Genomic DNA, 22744 nt, shown 5'->3' on the forward strand with positions numbered 1-22744 from the left:
AACTTACTTTTGTGGCATACAGTGGGACCTGAGACCACTTTTAAAATAAAATGAAAGCAATAGTGAGACATACTAGATTTTTTTTTTTTTTAATTCAGCTATTATTAGGCTAATTGTTAATAGTTTATATAAGAGATTTTTATTTTATTTTAAATTGAGCCGACGCTTTCCTCACACATGATAACCGACAGATGGCGCTATAAGTGAATGGGGGAACATCTGTCGATGATGTTTGACCTTACTTGACGCAGCACACAATACATTAGTGTCAAATCACTGCAGTTCACTTTACAAGTTATTAATTAATACTTTTATTAAATAAATTTAACTTATTATATAATATAAACAGTAAACTGAACATTTAGGATCTTATTAGGCTAAAATGTATTTCAGTAAACTGAACATTTAGGATCTTATTAGGCTAAAATTTATTTCATAATAGTATTAATAAATAACTTGTAAAGTGAACTGCAGTGATTTGACACTAATGTATTGTGTGCTGCGTCAAGTAAGGTCAAACATCATCGACAGATGTTCCCCGTTCACTTATAGCGCCATCTGTCGGTTATCTTCAGTTATGTGTGTGTGAGGAAAGCTTCGGTATTCCAAAACCACACACACACACACACACACACACTCACCAGAACTGAGGAGAGAGATGGGAACAGAGAGGCTTTTCTACGATCAAGTTGCTCTTCAAGACAGGAATGAACTCGTATCCGCTTCATTTGTGAATAATGGCGATGGAATCATCACATGCGTTGTTCTGGTGATGAAGAGACGTTCACATTCCGAGGGAAAGAGGATGTCAGTCCAAATTAGTCAGATAGGCAAATTATGAATGGAAAGTTTGAAGAAATAAGCCCAAAACGGGAAACACACCGTGTTTATGCGCAAAGACAACAACATTGGTAACGCGAGTTACGAATTCTCATCTGTTCTCTCAGGTAAATAGCCTATTTTACATGTTTTCCCCATTAAGTTCCCAAGCTTATCCAAACCATTTTTACTGAATTTCTGGATTGTTATAGGTATACATTAACGGACTTGAGGAGCGATTAGTGAACATTCATGAGCTGTATTTAAAAAAAGTATTATCTGAACCCCTCCCAAAATAGGGAAGTCATAAATTATATCTATATCAACCGTTTTCTGCTATTATATCCAACTCGTTCCTCTACATCTGAAGAACACAGCTAAGTTTATGCCCTAACAAACTAGCAGTTTCTTGGTGGTAATTAACCTAACAAGTGCCCATTCATCCTCAAAATAACTCCACAATCAGCAAGCACAATGATAGCAGGGTGTCAGTTGTAATGACTTGTTATTTTCTTCCTGTTTCCTGTTTGTTTTGAGCTGATGTGCTCTTCCTCCTCCTGATGTTCGGGACTGTCAGTATGCCTATGGGCTGTCAAGCTGTGGCCAGCTGCCTTTCTCTCACTTTCACCCTCCTCCTCCTCCACGTCTTGGATGTGTGTCTGTGCCACCAAGCAGAAAACGGATGCCCAGAGGGCTGTGTCTGCTCGGAGAGTGTCGACGGCGGGCTGGTGGTCCGTTGTAGTGACATGCACCTGATTGCAGTGCCACGTGACCTTCCGAACACTACACAGCATCTATACCTAGACAACAACCTGCTGCATACCATACCATCTGATGCCTTTATAGGGCTCCCACTATTGTTCAAATTAGATCTTTCCCACAACAGGTTGGCCTACCTGGAGCCTGGAGCCTTTCAAGACCTTGCAGACTCGTTGAGCAGCCTGGATCTTTCTTCTAACCAGCTGGAGACCCTGGACCCCAAGGCGTTCGGCGACCTCAGAGCCCAGACTAACCTCTCTCATAACCCCTGGCTGTGTGACTGTCGTCTGCAGCTGGCTATGCCACAGCTGCTCTTGGATCCATCCTCCTTCACTGAGGTGGTGTGCAACACTTCTGAACCTGAAGCGCTGGAGGCTCAAGGTATGCCCTTCATTCTGGTGGCGACTGATCTTGACTTCTGCACAGCAATCCAGAGGACCACTGATGTGGCTATGCTGATAACAATGTTTGGCTGGTTTACAATGGTTATATCCTATTTAGTTTGCTATGTAAGGCACAACCAAGAAGATGCAATTCGCCACCTCGAGTATCTCAAGTCTCTGCCCAACAGGCAGGGCAGATATGAGGAGTCACTGACACTTAACACCAGGCTGTAACACAATTATGAATAACAGGGTTAAAATTACATAGTTATCACACCGGTTTTTCTTTTTTTGTTGTTTTTATTGATGTTTCTGTATAAAAAAATCGAATAAAAAACAACCAAATATAGAGAGAACGTGACAGTAAAGACTTATATGATGTTACAAAAGATTTCTATTTCAAATAAATGGTGTTCTTTTGAACCTGATATTCATCAAAGAAATGTATTCAGAAAGAAGTCTCATGGTTTCCCCAAAAAAGCAGAACAACTGCTTTCAACGTTGATGAAAAAGAAAAAATAAAACGTCAGGGAAAAAAATCATCATATTAGACTTATTTCTGAAGGATCATGTGACACTGAAGACTGGAGTAATGATGCTGAAAATACAGCATTGACATCACAGGAATAATGTGTGTGTTTTTTTAAATATAGTAAAATAGAAAGCAGTTAATTTAAAGTGTTATAATATTTCACAATATTGCTGTTTTTACTGTGTTTTTGATCAAATAAATGCAGGATTGGTGAGCATAAGAGAATTAATACAAAATCTTAGTGACCCCAAACTTTTGAACAATAGTGCAAATCACTCTTTTAAAATGTCATCATATTTGAAAGATGTTAATAATCCAGTGTAATAAAAATTGAAAATTAAAAAGTGATTGTCATTATTTATAGAAATATGCATTAAAAACAACTGAGAATGTGATATATTGAGACTTGGTAACCATTTCTTTGGGACACAAGACCAATTGAAAATATGTTACTGCCCGGATCAAAAGCTTTTTATTTTATTTATTAAAATACGGTTCCTGAGGTTAAAGAATGTGTCTTTCAAAATGGGACACACATGTTGTACATACGGTGTATTAGATTTGAGCCCATCATGGGTTTTTGTGAGACTCCAATAACAATGAGATTATGTGCAGTACCTTTATATCATACTGTATCTATTGAAATAGAAATACTGATACTGTATTGAAATAGACATACTGATCTGGGCTTAGGTTGCAAAATTATGCAGACAATAGGCCCATATGACTTGAATTACTCATAAGATGTCTACTTTTAACAAGTAGCGAGAGTTAGATTCAGATTACACCTAATAACTACACCACATTTGCACTCAAAATTAAACTATCTTATACAGACAGACGAGTCTGAACCCTTCAGTCTTCAGATGTACAGCACTGTCATCTTTTATTATTGTTGTTCGGGCCTTAGGCATGATGGACCAGCACCTGCTCCCCATCAGTGGCATCTGCTTCTAATATTAATGTTTGAATATGTTTATCAAGGTCGTCATGATTCTTTAGACCCAGTAGCTGAGTCTTTCTGAATGGTTTCATATGTCTCTGCTTTACTAATCAGCTGCTTTAGTGATTATAGAGATATATGATAGAGACACTGTGGAGTGAAATCACATCTAAGTAAAAATTCTATCCCTCCCACTTTTTAAAACAATTCTCTGGGGATATGAAACAAAAAGTTATTGTTATTAAGAAAAGATTTTTATTTAACCAGTTAATTTTAAGGGTTCCATTATAAAATCAAATGGCTTGTAGACCTCCATCTTTGACATTTTTAGTTAACTCTGCTCTTTTAATGTAATTAACTTGCTTTCTTCAGATATAATCAAAATTAACCTGATTCAATTTTTAATCACTTTATTTGGTATCGCTAATGAGTATCCAGGGTAGATACAGCTTGATAAACTATCCATTTTGGTTTTAAAAAAATATTCCCAATAAACTAATACTGTATATCTCAATAATCATAAGTTTGGATTGGCATTTATATTATTTCACTGTGGATTTTATAGGGATGTTTAGGCCTCGGTTAACTGACATTGATGAATTGGCATTAACTCACACTATGAAATGACTACTTCAAAACTGTGACTAATGGCTTGTTTTTCACTCTTTTTCTGTGTCGTCTGACAATACAGATTCAAAACAAAAGTTGTAAAACAAAAGGTAGCCTATTTCCCATTGAAAACAAAAACTGAATATGAAACGAGATAAATTATTTCTGCAGTTTTGTTTAATTTGTTCATCTGTTTTTTTAGCATGCAAATGTATTGCTATCTGTTCAAACTTGATATACTGAGACTTGGTCACCATTTCTTTAGGACACACAATTGAAAATATATTTGAAAGATTTTTTTAGGACTCCTATAGTTAAAGAATGTCTCTTTTTAAATTCACATGTTCTACATACAGTAGATTAGATTTTTTTGTGAGATTAATATCCCTGAGATTATTTACTCTTAATGGAATTCATGGAAATTCCATGTTCCTCTGACTTTTTAAAATGTTTTTATATGTCTCTGCTTTACTGATCAGATGCAAGTGATTCACACAATTGTTTTATAAATTTGTTATAGGAGCCAGTATTATGCATTTGCATTCATATGTATACTGTATATGATTGAACTGCTATTAAGTTGTATTAAATTGTCTTTTAGGAAGTGAAATTATTTGAGTTGATAAACTGAAACTCCTGATCATTTTTTTTTAAATATTTTTTTTATATCTAAAACCTGCTGTGCTTAAGCATACAAATTTATGTGGTGTGTGGTAGATCAGATGACAATTTACTGTATTGTTCAGGACTTTCCATAAAATTATAATGCTGTGTCATCTGTCTACTAAAATAAATTATATGATCAATAAGTTAGGACAACACGTGTTTTTACATTGCTTTAACTCATCAAAATAAGTTAAGCAATTTTCAACTTTTTTTTAAATACGTTATACAAGATTCAACTCATTCTTTAAGTCAGTTTAATGTAATTTAAGTTGAAATGATTTAAACATCAAGTTGATTGTACTTAAAAATTTAAGGCAGCAACTTTTTTTACAGTAAAACTGAAAAAAATTAAGAAATAAGACTTTAATTTTATGATGATTTTAATTCATTTTTTATGTAAAGCACTTTGAATTACCATTGTGCATTAAATGTGCTATATAAATATACTTGTATATATATGTATATCTATCTATTTGATACTGTACAATATTTATACTGTAAAGGTTTGCTCTATTTTTCTGGACTTTAGCCTACTCTTCCCCACTTTCTCTTTATTATCCTAAAAATGAGAAAAGTGATAGATTTTTAACAGAATTCAAAAGGTGCTTTACCGCTATATGTATAATCTATTACTCTTGAATGTGTTAATGTGTTAATTAGGCATAGTAAAACATTAGTTATAATCATTTACTAGAATTCATAAAAATACACCTTCATTTTATGCAGAATTCTTGTTAACGGGCAGAACAGACAAATAAAGAGTACAATAAATAGGAAAAATTTACTAAATGCACATCAAAACCAGGTATAGAGAAGATTACTTACTTTTAAATCACTTTCGGCCTTGGAAAACATACATGGCTTGGTTTCAGTCAAATGGATTTGCATTGACAATGAGTGAAATCAGCGTACTTCTTGTGTACTATGGATAGGTAAGAACATTCCCGTGTTCCCATTGGCAAAAAATGCACAAAAAAAGGATGACACATTTTAAGGGTGAATGAAACAAAAATCATTAAATGTGAGATAAAACCACAGCTTTACTGAAAAATGACACACAAAAAAAGACCTTTATGACAAAAAATACTGTGGTCACAGTGAGTTTTTGGTGATTTTTCCCCCCAGCTCATTCTTTTATTGGAAAAATTTAGTATCACATGCAAATTTATGATCAAGGTTGAATCACTGTTGAATTTTGTTTTGATTTTGCACATTGAATTACCATTGATATTGTGTCCTTGTTTCTTACTTTTCAACATGAGTTGTGGAAATGTATTTTGTTAACCTTTTCACAATTTAGCATTTGATTATTGAACCATTAAAACAGCAACTGAAATTACTTCAACCACATTTCATTGTTGATGGTCAGTCATGTGCCGGCTAGGTTGAGAAATAATTTGGTTAATGATGATATAACAAGGGGGTGGAGGAGAAGCTGGTTATAGGATATATAAAGATCCTTCATCTGTCTTCTACAACACACAAGATCCAGGTCCTTTACTGGTAGGGTGGTAATGTATTGATCTGAAATGAATCAAATTTGACTTGAGCTGAATAATGGCACTATTGCCTTCTGTAGAGCTGCTTTATAACTAAATTGATTTAAAAAAAATAAAAATAATTCTTTGACATTGACATTGTTATGGAACTGAATTGAACTAAACTGAACTGAATAATGACACTGTTGTCTTCTGTATAGCAAATTGAAGTAATTTCATAATGTATCATTTTTTCAACATTAACACTGTTTGCTGTTTATTAATCTGAAGCTGAGGTGCTATACTGTAAATAAGTGTGACTTGACTTGATCTGAACATTTATTACAATAAAAATTTAACATTTAGTATTTTCCTACCTTGAGTTACTTTGAAGCGAATATATTAATATATGTAAATTGTAAAGTAAAAATATATATGTAAAGAGTAAATATTGTCATTGCATTAAAACTTCTGAAGTTCTTGTATAAGATATATTATGCATGTATACAGAATTTATATAGTTTTCTTATTGCTGCATGAAGCAATAAATAATTAAAGTTCCCTTTCTTTTTTTGCAGAAAGTTAACCTACTTCCTAAGTGCCGAAAAATTCTGAAGAAACTAAAATGGCAAATGAACATCTAATAACAAAGCTCGGTGTTTCCACCTCTAAGGACGATGAGGAAATACTTGGAGCTCAAGATTATCAGCTCATCAATGTTGACCTCAGTGGAGGTACTGGTAAAAAACGGGTCTTTCTTTGGTACAAGAAAGAGTGTGGCATGAGACCTGTGACCAGGATTCAGTTTTCATTCTTAAATGATATGAGCAAAGGTCTTGATAGCGCTGGGTATGAGAAGATCGACAAGAATCTGAATACAGTAGCTGGTGGCCAGCTCGTCAATCTGTGGTACTTCTACGGCAACACTGAATTTGACATTCCTATTGTGAACCTCGAGGTGAGCAAAGATGCCAAAGAAGAGACTGCTCTTCTGCAAGACGGCTGGGAGAGACTGGGCTGTGAACTGAACCGTGGTGCGTCGAATAACCTCATGTACCTGTGGGTGAAGAGAGAGAAGCCGAGCTACATCAGTGAGATCGCAGCAACTTCTGACTTCACTTCTGACAAGCAAAAGTTTGATCTGGGCTTCACTCGTGTGGATGAAGACACCAATCGTGGTGCTGGTGGAGACTATGTCTACCTCTGGTATCGGCGCACAACCGATAAGAGCAAAGCTCTCACTGCTCTTAATGTATCCACTGACTTCCAGGAGAATGTAAGGATTCATAATGAAGGCTTCAAAAAGGTCAGTGTAAATCTCAATTCTGGAACCACTGGAAAAGATGTCTACGTATGGCACCTGAACGAAGGATGTGAATCGCAGATCAAAGTCATGGTTCTGATCACCTCTGATGCCTGTCAGGTGTATCAGAAAGCTGGTGTCAACTTTATTAACAAAAATCTCAACGAGGGCAACAAAGGCCAGGAAATGTACATTGCATACCAATAGCGCTCAAGCTTAAATAATCACATTTGTGCCACTATATGGCAACTATAAGCACAATCATTGAAAATTGTAATATGTTATTTAAAAGCATATTGTCACTGAGGGTTTTGTAATACACCCAACCACACACAATTCAAGTGGCTTTTGTGATTTTGTTATAATTCATTATGAAATAAAGCATTTTTAACCACAACAAATGTTTGGTGAGGTTTTTACATTTGTGCGCCTGTCTTTGGAACAAACAATGTCAATATGCACTGTTCACTCATAATATGCCCATATTTCAGGGTCATATGCTCAAGGACAAAACAAAAAGGGTGAATCTTCTCTTTATTTGGTGCTGTTGTTTACTATAAGACCAAGTGCTTAGATAATACTATTCCACATTCATAATTGATGGTTACAGGTGAAGTGTAAGCCCATTAGGAACTTGACCCCACCCTGTAAGAAATGATTCTGTGGTCATGTAGATTTGAATTAATGTTTTTGGTTAAAATGTATTCAATATAATTGTGTTTTTGATTTTGAGGCAAATATTTAATTAAATTTCAAATAAAAATGTTTGGAATAAAATCTACCCATTGTAGTTAAATTAAACTTAAGTATTATATTTATCTAATCCCAAATGGAGAGAATATTGAGTGAATTCAAATTAATGTAATCAGGCAAATTTTAATTGAAAAGCACTTCCTGTCAAAATGCGCCTTAAAAAAAAAAAAAAAAAAAAAAATGCAGCAGGCTAACTTACCTAGCCACAAGACATTTGAAGAGAGTAGGCTACAGACAGTGAATGTTCGTCTTCTTCCACTTTGCTCATCTTGCAAAATTGAACTGGTTGACTAAGGTAAGAAAATTCTTATGTCGAAGTCAAACTTTTATTTTGAAGGATGTGGGTTAGCATTTCCACTATCATGGTTCCTAGGTCCTTTGCGTGTTAATATCATATCCTCAGTATGTTTTTATGAAATTGCGTAAATAAGTACATTGGGTTTAATTTTAAGGTTCCATAAAGAGTAAACAAGCTCCATCGCACACCTGCAGGTAATAGGTGCGTAGGATAATAAGACCAGGTGGATCGTTTCAATAGACAAGCAATTCCCGCACACTATCGTAACTTGCAAAGAAGTAATATTTATTCACACAACGTTTCGGTCACACGACCTTCATCAGGAGTATACAAATGTTCAAATTCATCTCTTTTAAGATAAACACATGACTAACTAACAAAGTTCCATCTGTAAACAATTAAGCTCATTAGTATAAAATTAGCATCACATCATAAACAGTTACAGACTATGATAGTTACAACAATCAATAAAGATCTCCCTGTAAGTTAACAAGATCATCTAAAACACATGATCAACACATCGTCATCAAACAGCATCAAAATGTTACAACAATCAGTCAGGCTCCACAGCCACTTAAACTCTTTGTGAATACATAATAGAAACAGCACATCATTCAAATTGTTACAACAAACAGTCAGGCTCCATGGCCACTCAAACTCATTGTGAATACATAGTAGAGACAACATCACATCATTCAAAACAAATACATCACTATAACATTACATGAAATGGTGCTTCATCGTTCATACCCATAGGTGATAAAGTCTGAAGGGTGTAAATCCAGAACAGTTCGCGTCTCTGTAGAAGTAATTCAATATCTCCACCTCTAGGTGGCAAAGTTACTTTCTCGATCCCACAGAAACGTAAAGAGGTAACATCGTGATTCAAATTTAAAAAGTGTACCGCAACTGGATAATTCATATCTTTTCTTCTGATCGAACTCTTATGTTCACTAATCCTTTGTTTCAATTGACGTGACGTTTTTCCCACATAGCCTATACCACAAGGACAACGTATCAAGTACACAACATGAGTGGAAACACAAGTAATCACAGATTTGATGCTATATTTTTTACCAGTTCTAGGATGACAAAAAAATGATGTTTTAAAAGTATTATTACATTGAGCACAATTCCCACAACGATAATTGCCCTTCTGTATAGGACTGAGTAAACTCTGAGATGCACGAGGACTAACACTTTGAAAACGAGCTTGTACCAAGCTATCTTTTAAATTCCTGGCACGTTTATATACAATCAAAGGAGGATGTCTAAAAATATCGTTCAACTCCGGATCAGAAGACAATAAATGCCAGTATTTTTTAAAAATTGATTTTATCATGTAGGATTTAGGTGAATGTGTTGTAATACAAGCAAAAGAATACTTTCTTGTTTTCTTTGTCTTCTTTTTTAGCAATTCGGACCGTGTCTTTTTAAAAGCTGTATCGTATCCTTCTTCGACCCAATCCAAAGGATAACCTCTGTTCAAAAATTTATTTTTCATGATTTTCGATTTCTCAATAAAGTCGGAATCAGAATGACAAATCCTCCTCAATCTGTAGAACTGACTCTTAGGTAGCCCTTTTTTTAAAAAAGTCGGATGAAAACTGGTAGCAAGTAAAAGTGTGTTACGATCAGTCTCTTTTGTAAACAAAGTTGTAGTCAAAATGCCTTCGTTCTTCTGTACCCACATATCAAGGAAGTGTACTCTAGACGAATTAATTTCGGAAGTAAATTCTAAGTCGTCAACCAAGTTATTCAGATATGTCACAAATTCTCGAGCCTCATCGTGATCACCTAAAAAAATACAAAATATATCGTCAATGTATCTATACCACTTGATGATCTGTGAATAGAAAGGATTCTTGTCTGTATTCAATATATAACTCTCCTCAAAAAAACCCATAAATAAATTGGCATAGTTGGGGGCAAAATTCGAGCCCATTGCTGTCCCACTTATCTGAAGAAAAAAATCCATATCGAAACAAAAATAATTATATTTCAAAAGGTACGAAGCCATCTCGACGATAAAGTCTGATGGTGGATTAGAGTCCTCGCGTAACAAAAGATAATGTCTAAGTGCATTAAGTCCTTTTTCATGTGAGATGTTAGTATATAAACTCGTTATGTCCAAAGTTAATAATAAAGAAAAATCCGGTAAATCATACACCTCAGAAATCTTATTGATAAAATCGGTATAGAGTCTCGAATGTAAGATGGTAACGAATAAACAAAAGGTTTAATTAAAAAAATCAACATACTGAGATAAAGGAGATAAGAGGGAATTAGTCTGTGCCACAATCGGACGACCTGGAGGATCAATAAGTCTCTTATGAATTTTAGGAAGAGTGTAAAAGACAGGTCTAATCGGATGTTGACAATACAAGAATTTAAATTCTGATTGAGATATCCAACCCTCTGTTTTAGCATTTGTTAAAAATGACAATATCTCAGATTGATAAGTATTGGTAGGATCACTGGGAAGTTTTTTATAAAACCTAATATTCTGTAATTGTAAAAGAATTTCATCTTGGTATTTTTTCGTATCTTGGACTACAATAGCCCCTCCTTTATCAGCAGGTTTTATAATGATACTTGGGTCGCTTATCAATTCAGTCAAAGCTCTTTGCTCATTCAATGAAAAATTATGAGAGACTTTTTTACTAGACGAGCAAGTCTCCATCACCTCTTTTTCGACCAAACGACAAAAAGTATGAATAGTGTGGTTAGACACATTAGGGCAAAAATTACTTTTAGGTCTAAAAGGTGTCATAGATGAACTCGACTCTGATTTGGAGAAAAAATACCGTAGTTTCATCTGTCTAAAACATTTGAACAAATCCACTTTTAGACCAAAACAATTAACACCACTAGTAGGCACAAAAGATAGTCCTTTAGATAAAACCACAGTTTGATCATCAGATAGTTCCTTTTCAGAAATATTAATTACCGTCTCTTTGAGTAGCTGCGGGTCCACGGTCGTAAATTTCTTTGAGGCTCTTGAACCTCTTCGACATTTCTTCTTTGTAGTCTCCGTGGAGGGGCTCGTCCGTCCAAAAAAGAAGTCGTCGAAGCGTGTGCACTCGAATCACTGTCGATGGTAAACTCACTCTCAGTGGAATCACTCTGTCTATTGAAAAAGGTAGATCCATTTCTTCTTGTACGATTGCGAAATCGAGCCGTAGCTCCAGATGATCCACGGACTGGTGCGTTGGTCTCTCGGGTAACATTGTCTCTTATGTCAGGCATATCCCATGGGTAAACTTCATTCCGAAGGTAATCCTCTGTATCTCGTTTGTATTTCTTCAACTTGATTTCTTTCAAATAATCTCGGTATTTCTCAGTAGACAACTTGATCGAAGAAAGAAAAGAATCAAAGTCAATTTGGGAAATAGATTTGATCTTTTCTTCGAGTAGGACGATTTTTTCGTGGGTCTCATGAACATCAACAGATACTTGTTCCACAATCAGAAGCATCAAGTCCATAGAACACTTGTTAAGAATCTCGCTCCATCTCTTTAAAAACAGTTTGTTTTGTTTGCACAATGTTGGAGGTTTAGGAATTCTCAGACCGCGTGGGATTCTCTTGTTCCTCCAATATTCGCTCAATGTAGAACCATGCATTTTCAGACGCATTTCGTTATGGTACAGTCTTTCAAGTTGCACCCGGTGTTCATCATGTGATAAGTTAAAATCCATGGTCTTCTCTGGAAAAAGGATCTTATCCGCATCTTCTTGCGTAAACGCCAATATGTTAGCGCAATTGTCTGTCAAATTATTAATCTCTTGAAAAGTAGTCATGTTTCCATGTTTCCAGGTGGATCCTGAAACGATCCACCTGGTCTTATTATCCTACGCACCTATTACCTGCAGGTGTGCGATGGAGCTTGTTTACTAATTGACTCTGTCTCTATTGCTTGTTGACTGAGAGTTTTATCCTACGCACCCTGAGACTTGCAACAAAGGAAACATGACTACTTTTCAAGAGATTAATAATTTGACAGACAATTGCGCTAACATATTGGCGTTTACGCAAGAAGATGCGGATAAGATCCTTTTTCCAGAGAAGACCATGGATTTTAACTTATCACATGATGAACACCGGGTGCAACTTGAAAGACTGTACCATAACGAAATGCGTCTGAAAATGCATGGTTCTACATTGAGCGAATATTGGAGGAACAAGAGAATCCCACGCGGTCTGAGAATTCCAAAACCTCCAACATTGTGCAAACAAAACAAACTGTTTTTAAAGAGATGGAGCGAGATTCTTAACAAGTGTTCTATGGACTTGATGCTTCTGATTGTGGAACAAGTATCTGTTGATGTTCATGAGACCCACGAAAAAATCGTCCTACTCGAAGAAAAGATCAAATCTATTTCCCAAATTGACTTTGATTCTTTTCTTTCTTCGATCAAGTTGTCTACTGAGAAATACCGAGATTATTTGAAAGAAATCAAGTTGAAGAAATACAAACGAGATACAGAGGATTACCTTCGGAATGAAGTTTACCCATGGGATATGCCTGACATAAGAGACAATGTTACCCGAGAGACCAACGCACCAGTCCGTGGATCATCTGGAGCTACGGCTCGATTTCGCAATCGTACAAGAAGAAATGGATCTACCTTTTTCAATAGACAGAGTGATTCCACTGAGAGTGAGTTTACCATCGACAGTGATTCGAGTGCACACGCTTCGACGACTTCTTTTTTGGACGGACGAGCCCCTCCACGGAGACTACAAAGAAGAAATGTCGAAGAGGTTCAAGAGCCTCAAAGAAATTTACGACCGTGGACCCGCAGCTACTCAAAGAGACGGTAATTAATATTTCTGAAAAGGAACTATCTGATGATCAAACTGTGGTTTTATCTAAAGGACTATCTTTTGTGCCTACTAGTGGTGTTAATTGTTTTGGTCTAAAAGTGGATTTGTTCAAATGTTTTAGACAGATGAAACTACGGTATTTTTTCTCCAAATCAGAGTCGAGTTCATCTATGACACCTTTTAGACCTAAAAGTAATTTTTGCCCTAATGTGTCTAACCACACTATTCATACTTTTTGTCGTTTGGTCGAAAAAGAGGTGATGGAGACTTGCTCGTCTAGTAAAAAAGTCTCTCATAATTTTTCATTGAATGAGCAAAGAGCTTTGACTGAATTGATAAGCGACCCAAGTATCATTATAAAACCTGCTGATAAAGGAGGGGCTATTGTAGTCCAAGATACGAAAAAATACCAAGATGAAATTCTTTTACAATTACAGAATATTAGGTTTTATAAAAAACTTCCCAGTGATCCTACCAATACTTATCAATCTGAGATATTGTCATTTTTAACAAATGCTAAAACAGAGGGTTGGATATCTCAATCAGAATTTAAATTCTTGTATTGTCAACATCCGATTAGACCTGTCTTTTACACTCTTCCTAAAATTCATAAGAGACTTATTGATCCTCCAGGTCGTCCGATTGTGGCACAGACTAATTCCCTCTTATCTCCTTTATCTCAGTATGTTGATTTTTTTATTAAACCTTTTGTTTATTCGTTACCATCTTACATTCGAGACTCTACCGATTTTATCAATAAGATTTCTGAGGTGTATGATTTACCGGATTTTTCTTTATTATTAACTTTGGACATAACGAGTTTATATACTAACATCTCACATGAAAAAGGACTTAATGCACTTAGACATTATCTTTTGTTACGCGAGGACTCTAATCCACCATCAGACTTTATCGTCGAGATGGCTTCGTACCTTTTGAAATATAATTATTTTTGTTTCGATATGGATTTTTTTCTTCAGATAAGTGGGACAGCAATGGGCTCGAATTTTGCCCCCAACTATGCCAATTTATTTATGGGTTTTTTTGAGGAGAGTTATATATTGAATACAGACAAGAATCCTTTCTATTCACAGATCATCAAGTGGTATAGATACATTGACGATATATTTTGTATTTTTTTAGGTGATCACGATGAGGCTCGAGAATTTGTGACATATCTGAATAACTTGGTTGACGACTTAGAATTTACTTCCGAAATTAATTCGTCTAGAGTACACTTCCTTGATATGTGGGTACAGAAGAACGAAGGCATTTTGACTACAACTTTGTTTACAAAAGAGACTGATCGTAACACACTTTTACTTGCTACCAGTTTTCATCCGACTTTTTTAAAAAAAGGCTACCTAAGAGTCAGTTCTACAGATTGAGGAGGATTTGTCATTCTGATTCCGACTTTATTGAGAAATCGAAAATCATGAAAAATAAATTTTTGAACAGAGGTTATCCTTTGGATTGGGTCGAAGAAGGATACGATACAGCTTTTAAAAAGACACGGTCCGAATTGCTAAAAAAGAAGACAAAGAAAACAAGAAAGTATTCTTTTGCTTGTATTACAACACATTCACCTAAATCCTACATGATAAAATCAATTTTTAAAAAATACTGGCATTTATTGTCTTCTGATCCGGAGTTGAACGATATTTTTAGACATCCTCCTTTGATTGTATATAAACGTGCCAGGAATTTAAAAGATAGCTTGGTACAAGCTCGTTTTCAAAGTGTTAGTCCTCGTGCATCTCAGAGTTTACTCAGTCCTATACAGAAGGGCAATTATCGTTGTGGGAATTGTGCTCAATGTAATAATACTTTTAAAACATCATTTTTTTGTCATCCTAGAACTGGTAAAAAATATAGCATCAAATCTGTGATTACTTGTGTTTCCACTCATGTTGTGTACTTGATACGTTGTCCTTGTGGTATAGGCTATGTGGGAAAAACGTCACGTCAATTGAAACAAAGGATTAGTGAACATAAGAGTTCGATCAGAAGAAAAGATATGAATTATCCAGTTGCGGTACACTTTTTAAATTTGAATCACGATGTTACCTCTTTACGTTTCTGTGGGATCGAGAAAGTAACTTTGCCACCTAGAGGTGGAGATATTGAATTACTTCTACAGAGACGCGAACTGTTCTGGATTTACACCCTTCAGACTTTATCACCTATGGGTATGAACGATGAAGCACCATTTCATGTAATGTTATAGTGATGTATTTGTTTTGAATGATGTAATGTTGTCTCTACTATGTATTCACAATGAGTTTGAGTGGCCATGGAGCCTGACTGTTTGTTGTAACAATTTGAATGATGTGCTGTTTCTATTATGTATTCACAAAGAGTTTAAGTGGCTGTGGAGCCTGACTGATTGTTGTAACATTTTGATGCTGTTTGATGACGATGTGTTGATCATGTGTTTTAGATGATCTTGTTAACTTACAGGGAGATCTTTATTGATTGTTGTAACTATCATAGTCTGTAACTGTTTATGATGTGATGCTAATTTTATACTAATGAGCTTAATTGTTTACAGATGGAACTTTGTTAGTTAGTCATGTGTTTATCTTAAAAGAGATGAATTTGAACATTTGTATACTCCTGATGAAGGTCGTGTGACCGAAACGTTGTGTGAATAAATATTACTTCTTTGCAAGTTACGATAGTGTGCGGGAATTGCTTGTCTAAGGTTCCATAAAGAGAAATCTTTGGGGTTATCGCTGGAAGAGCATCTTATATTTCAGACGGCACTTGACGCACTTCCATTGGCTTTACTTCCCGTGTGTGGAGCTCGTATTCCCGAGGCAGGTAACGTAACTTCTCTCTGTTGTTTCACTGTTTTCTTGCAACTTGCAAATGTGAAGGTAATTAAGCTAAATCCACGTGAAGTCAGTCTAAAACAGGGTTACGTTTTAGAGCCGCAGTTTTATTTCTTTTCATGCATAAATCTGTTAATTTTAGTGTGGTCCGTCCATAGCGGCTAAGAGTTAAGTTAGTTAGCTAACGTAACTTTAGCAGGAGGGGAGGACGCTTAACATGGAAAAATCAGACCAAATTTTACTATTAATAATAAAAGATAAGCTAATGTGCACTGTAAATGTCAGTAGTTTATCTTTTTTGACTTATTCTTTTTATATATAAAAAAAAAAAATATTTAAAGGCTAAAGTGTGAGGCTTATCTTTTTAAAATCTTTTTTTGTCAAAACTTTATTTGAACTTGTACATTTTAGTAGATAACATGTTGCAAGACACTCTTTTAAAAACTGCCCATCATTTTTAATGTTATTACTTTATGTAAACAAAAACATTAAACATTTTGATGTTAATTTTATTTGTTATTTGGTGATTTGATTTCATTGTGTAGTATTAGTAGCCTACGTTTTGAAAGTTTGTTTTAGCCTATTTTCATTTTGGGCCTAAGGTTTTGGGCATTTGGTACGTTGTTGGGTGTGGAAGGTTACTAATGTGATTGCTTTATCTGTAAATTAAATTAATGATGATTTTTTCAGAATTTCTTTGATCTGAATATTTTTTGGTAATGCATCCTGTAGGTCTTAAATTTACATCTTTATGGTCTTAAAATGTCTTAAAAAGGTCTTAAATTTAACTTATTGTAACCTGCATGAACCCTGTACAAAAACATCAAAATAGAGAAGAAAACAAAACAAAGAACAATTTGACACCAAGGCCTGCGAGAAAATAAAATCTAATAAAATAGATTATTAAGCTATGAAAACAATAATGAATGTATTTTCTAGTAATGTGATATGCTTGCAATATATTTCTGACAGTTTTATACTGAGACAATAACAATTTCATGTTGCAGGACACTGAGAACTTGGAGGAACTTGAACAGGTCATAATGGCCATTACTGTGACCCCAAAGCCTGGAGCTTCTACAAGCAACAGCCCAAAGAACATTGGGATCGTCATAGAGGGCGTGGAAGTCATCACAGGACTTGGAGATATTGCAGGGGCTTGCTCTGTCCTCCTTGGCTTGACCTACGCGCTGAATCTCGATTATCCCAGACAGCTGAAGTACACCTTTGAGGTGTTCCAAAAACTTTTCTTGGAACTGGATGATTCAAAGCTTTCAAACAAAGTCCAGTCCCTCAAGAGCAAACTTCAGGCTTGAAATGAGACTGTATTGCAGTGCAGACTCTTGTGCTACACAATGTCCATCTTCTACAGAGCTTGAAAATTGCACATTGTAAGTGCTATGTTTGTAAGTTGGCACTGATTTGTCCCATGAATGTCCTGACATTTCAATTGTTGTAAGTTCAAAGTACAAATGTATTTTACTCTGTTCAATTTGCACTTTTATGATTTATGTTTTGGCACATGCCATTATGCAGTATTTTTCTTTAAGATCTTTATTGCTCTTTTTTTTCTTTTTTTTTTTATAGTTGAAGTCAGCATTCTGTCCTTTTCAAATGTCTGGTTTGAAATGCAAGATCCACCTTCTGACTTGAAATGAGACTGTGGTTGCAGTGTACAATGATGTGCTACAATGTGTCGAAAGCACAAAAGTGAATTGTTAATAAAATTCTTATTTGAAGTTCTGTACTTTCTGGGCCATATTATTCATGAGAAAGGAATATTTAGATTTAATTAATTGCATTGATTATGTTTACACATTAGGGAGTTTCTTTTTCAAATCAACTCAATATTTTTGATTAGGTTATAATTAATGATGTACTATTTTCTATTCAAATCTACTCATATTAAATGGATAACTATTAAGGGTCTCATTTAATTAATATTTACGCAATACCAAACCTTGTGAAATTTAATTAATAATATTGCTTGTAATCTGTTGCCTCATTTTTATTGAGTAGATACGGTGTATCTTTTCTTACATATTGACTGTAAGTGTACTGTGAGCAACTCTGGATATAAAAATATACAAAATTACAAATATACTCCTATAACTCTTATAATTTCTCAGGTCACTGCCCATTATGTCCACTAAGTGGAGTAATCACTTTACTTTTGAGTTCATGTCTCTGTGATGAGGAGAACAAAACATGGCAATCCAAAAAGAGCCACAAAGTTACAAAGAGCTGCACAGGTATATAAAAAAGTATGCCATGCCATTATAAAGCATTTTCTTTTAGCCATTCCAACACACACACACACACACACACACACATACTTTGTGTTTTCATATGGGATATTCCATAAACATTATTTTTTTATACTGTACAAAATGTTGATTTTACCCCCTACCCCTAAACCTACCCATCACATAAAACTTTCTGCATTTTTACATTTTCAAAAAAACATCACTTAGTATTAATGTGCTTTAAAGGGGTCATGAACTGCATTTTTTGAAAAAGGTTTTATAATGTTCTTTGAGGTCCACTTATAATGTTAGCAAGATGTTTACACAAAAAAACATCCTAATTTAGAAGTAATAGGCTATTTTCTATCCTATTTTTGACCTCCTCCTTTGAAACACTTACTTTTGATAGGCGTGCTGCAACGCTCACTGCTATGATTGGGTATTTCAACATCCCCGCCATTACACATTGTTTTACACATGTGGGATTGTTTTGAAAACTTCCGACACTAAAAAATGCCAATCAGTGAGTTTGAACCCAAATCAGAAGAAAACGAACCTATACACCAAGGATTAATTATCTGTATTTATAGTTGTTTGTTATTGTGTATTTGTAAGGTATACCTATAGTATTGTAATTTATTACATTAAATTAGTGTTGAAACAAAGACGCTACAGAAAGGTGTTTATCTCGTTAGTTGAAACATTTGCCAACTGATACATTAATGCACATTACATAAGCTTTTGCAGCAAATAACTTGTAGTTAATGCAGTTATAGTTGACAGGATAACTTACAGTGTTTTGTGTAAACTAATTATGAATGAATGACCATTGTTTGCCGCACTGTTGTACTTATATTCATCTATCATCATAATTTTCAATAAATTAAAAGTAAAGTGAGCACATATCAAATGATCTGTATCAGACAAAGCAATAGTGACATTTATTGCGATTATATAGTTTATACTCTTTATTATATACAGAAATTGACCATGGTGAACATATTTAGACAGTTGAACCCTGTTTTTTTTAGACCGTTTAATACAACAAAAAAGTCTCTCTTTTTTTGCTCTATGCACGAACGCTGCTGACGTATTTCCAGTAGAATCTCAGCCAGGGTCTTTTCTTCCACATAGCATGTTCTATAGCGAAGTGTACTAGCGGAAAAACTTTCATAAAATTCATTTTCCCAGAAACGGACACAACGATTTTAGAAACCGATTCGCTAGTCGGATTTCGCTAGCCTAGAAATCTAGACGCACCCTAGCGGCAGCAAAATTTATTTTAGCCAGGGTAGTCTAGCAACTCTCCACTGGCTTTCGAGCTGGAAAAACCAAACTCTAGTCAGGCCAATCAAATCATATATAGAGTCGGTGGGCGGGCTTAACATAATGACTACAGAGTTGTGACGGTGTGGTGAATAATACGGTTACTCGGTGTGTTGAGTCCAGGCGTAGGACCCCATTAGGGTCACAACGGTTCCATGTGAATTCCCTGCTACTTGAAAACAAAGAATGGCGGCTGCTGCGGGCGAACAGCGGTCTTTCGAATCGGCTTTGGCCGCGACTGGAGGACTTGGAGTTAAGCTTTTCTTTGAGAAAAGAACAAAGAACGGCACTTAAGTCATTCTTAAAAAATATGTGTTCGTAGTTTTGCCTACCAGATATGGCAAAAGTTTAATCTACTAGCTCCACTGGTGGGAAAACGCTCTGGTTGGTTGTAGCGCTGTCCTATTGCGTGCAGAGGGAATTTGAAAGACAACCATTTATCCGCCCCTCGGATTGTGCCGTGCCAATGGTGAGTTGCCAGACCTAACATCTTGATGTAGGTCTGGCTGGCCAGGCTAGGATTCCGCATGATATGAGAGAATACTCACTCTCAATGTTGTTGATGTAGCTCGAAAGCCCTTCTCTTTCTTACTCGTAGGTGTGACAGCTAACTGCTTCACAGTATTGTTAACATCATTCACGTTAACTGCTGGAAGTTCTTGTAAACAGCGAGTGTAATTTGCCATTATCTCCACCGAATGCAAAACGGCTTCCGACGCAGCACCGGATGTAACTGGGCGGGTTGAGACAAAACGCGGAAGCGATCGTGCATAGAGCAAGGGGGTAAGCCAGCACCCGGAAAGCGTACCTTCCATGGGGGCAGCCATTGGCTAGCAAACCTTCACCTGCTGTTAGCATTCCATTGACTCCCATTCATTTTGGCATCACTTTGACAGCGAATAACTTCACATCTGAGGCGTTTAAAGACTCCATTTGTCCATTATTTATTTCTAAAGAAACACAACCATGTATAAAAGGCTCCATTACCTTGTATCTTCCGTTATGGCCCCGTAGAAGCCGTTTTTGTAAAAATAGGCTAACAGAATACTTACCAAAAGTTGTTCCTGCTCCCAGCTCATCGACAGCTCCTACTCACACTCTCCGTCTCTGCAAGATTCGGAAGGGAATGATTCAGATTTCTCTTGGCACAGCTACTAGAAGACAGACGGGTTGCTCACGTCACATCTATGTCGTCAAGTTCAGTTTGAGGCTGCGCAGTACGCTCAGCCATCAGGAAGTGAGTGCTTCTAATTGACTTCACTTTTCTCCGTTGAAGTCTATGGGGTCGCTGTGTCCCTTTCTTTTCCTGTCTATGGCATAGAGCCTGTTGCGACAAGAACAGTCCTCCGTAGGCTATAGTCCGTCCCATTTAACAACGCTCGGTCCGACCAGGATGCAGCCCCTGAATTGGGACACAGCTAGTAGGCAGGAGTTACTCCAACAGTACTCCAACGGTTAATGGTTACAACAGTTCTCGAGTCACACCACTACACTGAATATAGTTTATTCACTATAAATGCTTTAGACATGTAAAACATCTGCGTTTCACATCATTATTGGGTGCTTTCATAATATAATTTTTAACCGGTTCATTGAAACAAACTGTCCGAAAGACCCAGTTTGTGGAAAAGATTTGGACTTCCCATCACTAACTGTGACATGATGTGCATACCCAACATGTGAATCAGTGGGAGGGGCTAAAGAGGCAATGATGTAGAAGTAGGCATTGATCTTCTTCTGCAAAGGTGGTCTTTATACTGAGACAAAATCCAAAACAAGTTGGTTTGAGAGCTTGGTTTTTAAATAAATGCTGTTTTTGGAGTAATGAGGAAGTTTTGAGTTCTGAAACTTATAGGATATTTGTATAGTACAATAACCTCTTAAAGGTAGGGTAGGCAATTTCAGAGTGGCTAGCAATATCAAGTTAGCTTGGAAAACATGAGATCCCACCTTCCTTTCAGAGCGCTCTCCAAAGCCACGCCTTCTTTAAAGGTGAACTAAGTAACTTTTTTATCTTAACCGAACAGCTTCGGAGTCATTGGAATGGTTATATGACTGTTTTCGGGTTGAATGGTGGTCTTCTCGCACCCCTCGAGCGCCTGTGAGACGAAAAACCACCCTTGCAACTTTGGGCCGGCGGGTTCTTTGAAAACAAATGCACATGACCAGCGGGAGAAGATGGGACGAGCCAACGAGTTTTAACGACAGTGTTGTCAAATATCTATTCCGAAGCTGTAGGGGGAGCTCTATAGAGAAACCCTCGAGCAAAAAGCGAGAAAACAGCGAAGAAGTCGGCAAAGCTGCATAATGCAGCTTTAAAACACATGAATGCACACAGCAGAGTCTGGAAAGCATCACGAGAGAAACACATAAATGCGAGTCTGAGGACTTGAACAGCTCCTCCTGGTAGAACATCAAGGGTTGCTATCTCGTAATTACGGTTACAACATGGCGTGAACACAGCATAAGCTTGTTGTTTTGGTTCAGGAGAAATCTTTAGGTCACTCCTATTATTGATTTCTACCAGGATGTGAAGAGAGTTTTATCCAGTATAACAAAAAGTGTTTATAAAACAAATTGCCTATCCTTCCTTTAAATGTCAATGTGATTTCTCTGTTAATGATTATATCAGCCACAAATTCCTAATTATTTTGTATAAATCTGAAACAAGCTGTGCTCAACATAGATTTTGGTCATTTGTGGCAGATCAGATGCTCTTTTTGACCATTTATTGCTCATGACTTTGTGAAAGTGTGGCTATGTGGCTTGTTTTTAAATGTGTCATCTGACAATTTTTCTATAGTGGCAAAAGATGTCCTGCAACGCAGACTGACTAAATGCACCGCAAAAAATTTGCACAGTCTCAAGCTTTTGAGTAATTAAAAGTCTATTTTACACTAAATACAAGCTCATTAAAAGAATCAGGCACTGATAAGACATTTACGACTACAATAGAATAAAATAGGT

General features: G+C 36.1%; 2 protein-coding genes and 1 long non-coding RNA gene across 4 annotated transcripts; all 3 read left to right on the forward strand.

The window, feature by feature from the left end:
* Positions 1-593: 593 nt before the first annotated feature.
* Positions 594-2826, forward strand: lrrc3cb (leucine rich repeat containing 3Cb). Of its 2 annotated transcripts, none has more exons than XM_084087549.1 (2): positions 594-947; positions 1357-2826. In XM_084087549.1, the coding sequence occupies exons 1-2, from the start codon at positions 890-892 to the stop codon at positions 2193-2195; spliced, it is 897 nt and encodes a 298-aa protein (XP_083943675.1). In that variant the 5' UTR covers positions 594-889; the 3' UTR covers positions 2196-2826. The 2 variants fall into 2 exon arrangements, with proteins under 2 accessions (XP_083943675.1, XP_083943676.1); XM_084087550.1 differs by having other exon boundaries at positions 1397-2820.
* A 3344-nt stretch (positions 2827-6170) lies between these two features.
* LOC311098105 (uncharacterized protein) lies at positions 6171-7887 on the forward strand. Its single transcript, XM_084138194.1, has 2 exons — positions 6171-6214; positions 6768-7887. The coding sequence occupies exon 2, from the start codon at positions 6815-6817 to the stop codon at positions 7697-7699; it is 885 nt and encodes a 294-aa protein (XP_083994320.1). The 5' UTR covers positions 6171-6214; positions 6768-6814; the 3' UTR covers positions 7700-7887.
* Positions 7888-8580: 693 nt separating this feature from the next.
* On the forward strand, positions 8581-17948 carry LOC311098397. Its single transcript, XR_014609468.1, has 3 exons — positions 8581-8697; positions 16076-16194; positions 17213-17948. It is a non-coding gene; the product is annotated as an uncharacterized lncRNA (long non-coding RNA).
* The last annotated feature ends 4796 nt before the right edge of the window (positions 17949-22744 follow it).

Source organism: Abramis brama, assembly GCF_963993115.1.
Source record: "Abramis brama genome assembly, chromosome: 1".
In the NCBI taxonomy this organism is placed as follows: Eukaryota; Metazoa; Chordata; class Actinopteri; order Cypriniformes; family Leuciscidae; genus Abramis; species Abramis brama.

Coding starts and splice junctions, on each gene's coding strand:
- lrrc3cb (XM_084087549.1), top strand. CDS start 890: ATGCGCAAAGACAACAACATTGGTAACGCGAGTTACGAATTCTCATCT. Junction 948..1,356: donor ATTCTCATCTGTTCTCTCAG/GTAAATAGCCTA, acceptor GTTTGTTTTGAG/CTGATGTGCTCTTCCTCCTC.
- LOC311098105 (XM_084138194.1), top strand. CDS start 6,815: ATGGCAAATGAACATCTAATAACAAAGCTCGGTGTTTCCACCTCTAAG.